Source organism: Staurois parvus, unplaced genomic scaffold (genome assembly GCF_062004578.1).
Source record: "Staurois parvus isolate SC_StPar_1 unplaced genomic scaffold, SC_StPar_1.0 ptg003795l, whole genome shotgun sequence".
Lineage (NCBI taxonomy): Eukaryota > Metazoa > Chordata > Amphibia > Anura > Ranidae > Staurois > Staurois parvus.
The window spans coordinates 40,912-48,056 of NW_028321591.1; the positions used below are offsets into that span (position 1 = coordinate 40,912).

A 7,145-nucleotide genomic window follows, 5' to 3' on the forward strand; every position below is an offset into this window, starting at 1 on the left:
CGGCTGAAAAATCGGCCGATTTTCGACCCGTCAATGGCCTGCATAAAACAGCTTTTTGTCCTATATTGGACAGATGAGGAAATTTCCAGTGATGGTATACTTCAAAATGTCAAAATGTAATACTTCAATTTTCCCTCATGGGGTCTCTCAGGCTTGATGATCCCTGTGCTTGATCAGGATGGATGGATTCCTCCCTCTGTCCTCCAGGGGTCTTATATATCCAGGGGTGGACTGACCATTTGGAAACTCGGGCACTGCCCAAGGGCCCGGGGTCAGTACGGGGCCCCATGAGATGCACCTGGTACCTTTTTCATAGGCTTTTTTTGAGTTTGGGCAAGGACACGGGCCCCATGATCTCCTATTGCCCAGGGGCCCCATGAGTTGTCAGTCCGCCCCTGTATTTATCCTTTACTTCCTTTCCTTATTTCTCCATATTTGGGTGCAATGACAGAAAAAAGATTATAGTGCCTTATCCTTTCAAAACAATTTATTTGTATAGCCAATGGTATTCCACTCACATTTTCATTAATATACACAAGCTTTTAAAATATATCCTCTGTGTGTGCTCTGCAATCTTCCTGTACTCGCCGTATTATCTCCTGAGTGCGTCATGACGTCAGAGCCCCTCCCCTACGTGTTACGCCACCGGGTCACATGGCTTCATCAGGGGGATATATATATTTTATTAGTATTTTCACACAGGCATAGGAGTATGTGGAATAGTGTCAGTGAACCACAGTAATTCATTATTATTTATTTCAATTTTATTGAATTAATTTATTTATTATACCTAGTACACACACGAGATTGTTGTATTATATTGCGCTGATTTAGGATGTTTAGGGATTTTGTTAGCGCTGTATTGAGATATATATTGCAAGAAACAAGCAGACAATTCAAGGCTTTCACATTTCAACCTGTTTATTGATGCAGGTTGGACAGTCGGATATCCCGTATCATGTATCAGAGAAGGGAGCCGCTGATGAGCATCACAATGGTCGCCATCACCAGGACAATGGCGGCGTAGCTGGCCTTGATGCTGATGGCTCCGCTGGTGTTGCACAGGTCACTGGAGCAGCAGGACGTAGAAACCGAAGACACGATGACGCTGCTGCTGGTTGGAGTGCAGCTGGACGCGCAGGTCTTGACTATTGAGGCTGTAGAAATTCCAACTAGAGAGAGAACGAATGGAACAGTCTTTCATTTCCAATATATTATCCTTCCAGAATAAAACCTGGAACTGGGCCGAAAGGACTATATGATCTGTGCTCAACTCTCACCCCACCCTCCCCCCACCATGTTTTTTCCCATCTTACCTGTATTCCTAGATTTTCTTCAAAACCCATACCTAGTGGCACAGTGAATCCAGGGTGGTCCCACCGTTCAGGGGTCATACAGCTTGCCCTGCGTCGTCATTTTGGCCCTCTTCAGCTGGAGACCTCTTCCCAGGGGTGGACTGACAACTCATGGGGCCCCCGGGCAATAGGGGATCATGGGGCCCCTATGTCCTTGCCCAAACTCAAAAAAGCCTATGAAAAAGGTACCAGGGGCATCTCATGGGGCCCCCTACTGACCCTGGGCCCTCGGGCAATAGGGGATCATGGGGCCCCTATGTCCTTGCCCAAACTCAAAAATGAAGCGCAGTTCCTGTGTGAATCACATGTGATATACCGCACCGTATGTATGTGACCCCGGGCTAAGTCTAAGTTCACACCTATACAGGTTGCGTTTGATCCATTTCTGCAGTGCTTTTTGCGGTGCATTTTGTGTTTTTGCATGGGCGTTTTTGCCGCACTTTGCATTTTGTTTTGCTTTTTTTTAATTTTTCTTGTTGCTAGGCAAATTTTAATTGAAAAATACATCAAAAATACATCAAAACGCGGCAAAAACGCAATACATGCTCTTCTTCAGCATTCCCATTGAAGTCTATAGAACCAAAAATGCAACGTTTTGCATTCAAAAAAGTCCCCGACCCTTTCCAAAAAACACACCGGGGTGAAAACGCGGAGATGTGAACCTGTCCCACGGGAAATCATGTTAAATGAAAGGTACTGCGTTTCTGCAAAACGCTGCAGAAATCGCTTAGGTGTGAACAGGGGCGGACTGACAACTCATGGGGCCCCCCGGGCAATAGGGGATCATGGGGCCCCTATGTCCTTGCCCAAACGCAAAAAAGCCTATGAAAAAGGTACCAGGGGCATCTCATGGGGCCCCCTACTGACCCCGGGCCCCCGAGCAGTGCCCAAGTTTCCAAATGGTCAGTCTGCCTGTCAGGAATGGTGGTGGGACTCACCTGCCGAGTGGGCTGCAGTACCAGGGCTGGCCAGGTGCTCTCAGCAGCCAGAAGCTCACTCCTGCAATCAAGCCATCACCTGAGGCTGATTGCAGGAGGTGTTTTTAAGGAGTGGCCAGGCCTGCAGTCAGTGCCTTGGTGTATTGTTTCCCTTGGCCCCTGTATCCTGAACCTGCCTGCTTTGATCCTGACTCTGCATGAACTCTGCCTGTACCGACCTCGGCTATTCCTGACCACTCTTCCGCCTGCTCCTTGTACCTTGTCTGCCCGTTTGCTACCGACCCGGCCTGCCCGACTACGTTTTGTGTTGTACATATTGTTATCTGTTGGAGGTTTGTTTGCACTGTGTTTATGTCTAGCCTTCCACTGCATTTATGTATTGTTTAGTCTTTAATAAATTGTATTGTTTTATACTATACCTGAAGCCTGCGTTTCCCTGTGTCAGTCCACACACCTCTGGTCATACCTGGAGTCCTGACACTGCCCCTGCCTCTTCCAGGTGCAGGCAGCCAGCTCCAACCAATTTCCAAGCCTGCTCCCCGACCCTCTCTCTGACCCACCCCAGGCTGCTCTGTGTGCTGATCCCGCAGCCTCCTGGGAGATGTGATGTAAGCATCCCAGGAAGGCTGCAGGACCAGCGACACGCCATTCTGGTCTAGGCCGGCATGGAGGGTCAAACATTTTTAAATGTTTCAAAAATAGAAAAAAAAAATTACTGTAATTCTGCTTGGGTTTGGGGGAGGGGTGGGGGAGGGGGGGGTTCTAAAGCAGAACTATCTCCTTTTTGGGAGTTGAGATCTGCTTTAATACTTAGACCTGTTGTACCTCCTGAAGTGAACCTGTCACAATACTGGCCAATTCAAGTTAAGGCGGAGTTCCAGTCTCACTGTAAAAACAAAAAAGTCAGCAGCCACAAAAACTGTAGCTGCTGACTTTTAAAAATCAGCCATTTACCTGTCCCTCGGTCCCGCAGTGTGTTCCCTGCAGCCCGTTTCACCAGCCGTTTGGTGTTCCAGGTGGCGGCATCTTCAGTGTGGGCACCCGGCGGTGACAGCTTGCGGCTTCACAGCCGGGTGCCCACTGCGCATGCGTGAAAAGTTCTGCACTTTGTGAATGGTCCTGTAGTCTTCTGGGACCTGTCACATGTCCCAGAAGACTATGGGGAGGAAGGGGGGGGGAGGACAACTTCAACTTCCGATCGCCTTAGGCAATCGCAGTGGAAGTGGGAGCGGGTACCTGTCAATTTTGGGTACCCGCTCCCCAAAGGTGCCAATCCTTAATAGGGAATGGGGGACCAGTCTTTAAAGCGGAATGTCCCCTTTTGGGTGGAGCTCAGCTTTAAGCGTAAAATGGAAAAATGCTCAAACAGAACTGAGAACCACAAGTCACAGTGGGTGGTAATTGCAGAGCTCTAGGCAACCGAATGCGGGTGCCATCCTGACTTTTCCAGTGTAAGTCAAGCTTGGCCCCTCCCACCTCTTGAGGGTTCCTGGAGGTCCCATAATGGGAAAAGGGCTGATAATTTTTTCTTCTGGGGGGGAGGGGTTCAGCTCGCATTTTTTCTGCCCCCCCCACAACATCTCCCCTTGAAGGAATGAAGGAAGGGAGGGGTGGAAGGAAGGAAGGGGTGGGTGGAAGGAAGGAAGGAAGGGTTGGAAGGAAGGAAAGAAAGAAGTGGATGGAAAGAAGGAGGGGTGGGTGGAATTAAGAGGTGGGTAGAAGGAAGTGGGGGGAAGGAAGGAAGAGGTGGAAGGAAGGAAGGGGTGGGTGGAAGGGTGGAAAGAAGGGGTGAAAGAAGGAAGGGGTGGGTAGAAGGATGGAAGGGAGGGGAGGGTAGAAGGAAGGCAGGGAGGGGGGTGGAAGGATGGAAGGGAGGGTAGGGTGGAAGAATGGAAGGAGGGGAGGGGTTGGAATGAAAGGAGGGTGGGAGGAAGGATGGAAGGGAGGGAGGGCAGGGTAGAAGGAAGGAAGGGAGGGGGGGGGCTGGACGGATGGGAGGGGGGAGGTGGAAGGATAGAAGGAAGGGAGGGGTGGATGGAAGGAAGGAAAAGAAGGGTGGGTGAAGGAATGAAGGGTGGAAAGAAGGAAGAGGTGGATGGAAGGGTGGGGGGGATAGAAGGAAGGGAGGGAGGGCGGATGGAAGGAAGGAGAGGAGGGAGGGGGGATGGAAGGAAGGGGGGGTGGAAGGTTGGAAGGTTGGATCAAACTCACCATGACTCCTTCAGAGGCATCAGAGCTGAGACTATCGGTTGCTGTGTTCATTTTCCCGCGGCACAGGGAGGAGACAGAGCAGATGCAGCCTCTCTCCCCTCTTTTCCTATTGGTGTGGAGGATGGAGGGAGGGGCGGCGAGCAGCGCCAGGATTAGGGGTGTGTGGGAGGGGCGGCGGTGGTTGTGGTGACAGGCAGCGATCTTCTGTATGGTTTTCAACGAAGCAGCTGGAAGCCGCTCCTCCTCCTCCCCCTCCCGTGGCAGCTGCTTCATTGAAAGCCATACATCATTCCTCTGTGTACACCCGCTATCATCCCTCTATGTACACCCTCTATCATTCCTCTATGTACACCCGCTATCATCCCTCTATGTACACCCTCTATCATTCCTCTATGTACACCCTCTATCATCCCTCTATGTACACCCGCTATCATTCCTCTGTGTACACCCGCTATCATTCCTCTATGTACACCCGCTATCATTCCTCTGTGTACACCCGCTAACATTCCTCTGTGTACACCCGCTATCATTCCTCTATGTACACCCTCTATCATTCCTCTATGTACACCCGCTATCATTCCTCTATATAGACCCGCTATCATTCCTCTATATAGACCCGCTATCATTCCTCTATGTACACCCGCTATCATTCCTCTGTGTACACCCGCTATCATTCCTCTATGTACACCCGCTATCATTCCTCTATGTACACCCGCTATCATTCCTGTATATAGACCCGCTATCATTCCTCTGTGTACACCCGCTATCATCCCTCTATGTACACCCGCTATCATTCCTCTATGTACACCCGCTATCATTCCTCTATGTACACCCGCTATCATTCCTCTATGTACACCCGCTATCATTCCTCTGTATAGACCCGCTATCATTCCTCTGTGTACACCCGCTATCATTCCTCTATGTACACCCGCTATCATTCCTCTATGTACACCCGCTATCATTCCTCTGTATAGACCCGCTATGATTCCTCTATGTACACCCGCTATGATTCCTCTATATAGACCCGCTATCATTCCTCTATGTACACCCGCTATCATCCCTCTATGTACACCCGCTATCATTCCTCTGTGTACACCCGCTATCATTCCTCTGTGTACACCCGCTATCATTCCTCTATATAGACCCGCTATCATTCCTCTATGTACACCCGCTATCATTCCTCTATATAGACCCGCTATCATTCCTCTATGTACACCCGCTATCATTCCTCTATATAGACCCGCTATCATCCCTCTATGTACACCAGCTATCATTCCTCTATATACACCCGCTATCATCCCTCTATGTACACCCGCTATCATCCCTCTATATACACCCACTATCATTCCTCTGTATAGACCCGCTATCATTCCTCTATATAGACCCGCTATCATTCCTCTGTGTACACCCGCTATCATCCCTCTATGTACACCCGCTATCATTCCTCTATGTACACCCGCTATCATTCCTCTATGTACACCCGCTATCATTCCTCTATGTACACCCGCTATCATTCCTCTATGTAAACCCGCTATCATTCCTCTGTATAGACCCGCTATCATTCCTCTATATAGACCCGCTATCACTCCTCTATGTACACCCGCTATCATTCCTCTGTGTACACCCGCTATCATTCCTCTATATAGACCCGCTATCATTCCTCTATATAGACCCGCTATCATCCCTCTGTGTACACCCGCTATCATTCCTCTATATAGACCCGCTATCATTCCTCTATATAGACCCGCTATCATTCCTCTATGTACACCCGCTATCATTCCTCTGTGTACACCCGCTATCATTCCTCTGTGTACACCCGCTATCATTCCTCTATGTACACCCGCTATCATTCCTCTATGTACACCCGCTATCATTCCTCTATATAGACCCGCTATCATTCCTCTATGTACACCCGCTATCATTCCTCTATATAGACCCGCTATCATTCCTCTATATAGACCCGCTATCATTCCTCTATGTACACCCGCTATCATTCCTCTATGTACACCCGCTATCATTCCTCTATGTACACCCGCTATCGTTCCTCTATGTACACCCGCTATCATTCCTCTATGTACACCCGCTATCATTCCTCTATATAGACCCGCTATCATTCCTCTATGTACACCCGCTATCATTCCTCTATGTACACCCGCTATCATTCCTCTATGTACACCCGCTATCATTCCTCTATATAGACCCGCTATCATTCCTCTATATAGACCCGCTATCATTCCTCTATGTACACCCACTATCATTCCTCTGTGTACACCCGCTATCATTACTTACGGATTGAAATACTCGATACGTCGGTCTTGCAGAAGCCGTCGAAGATTGAGCAGTAAGTCTCTTTCATGCAGTTGCTGTTGCTTGTTGCAGAGGTACACGTGTAACATCTCAGGGATTGGGCTGAAAGAGAACAACTTCTCTGTGACTCCGCCTCTTCATAAATGTGATCGTCATCAATGTTATATTAGGTAGTGTAAGTAACGGCTTCCCTAATCTGTTTCTTTGTCCCTTATTGGTTCATTCATTAATACAACGTGACATCACATTCCACAGACAGGAAGTGAGAGATAATCTCCAGCACACACAAAGAACAAAAAAATAGTCGCCATTTTGGGGACGGCCGAAAAACTAA

The 7,145-nt window shown here is 48.9% G+C and overlaps 1 protein-coding gene across 1 annotated transcript; it reads right to left on the minus strand.

Annotated features, from left to right (window-relative positions):
* Positions 1-903: 903 nt before the first annotated feature.
* Positions 904-6,910, minus strand: LOC149427406 (ly6/PLAUR domain-containing protein 2-like). The gene is made up of 2 exons (XM_089668074.1): positions 6,794-6,910; positions 904-1,172 (listed from the first exon to the last, which is right to left on the minus strand). Exons 1-2 carry the CDS (start codon positions 6,858-6,860, stop codon positions 964-966), a joined length of 276 nt encoding a protein of 91 aa, XP_089524200.1. The 5' UTR covers positions 6,861-6,910; the 3' UTR covers positions 904-963.
* Between the last annotated feature and the right edge of the window lie 235 nt (positions 6,911-7,145).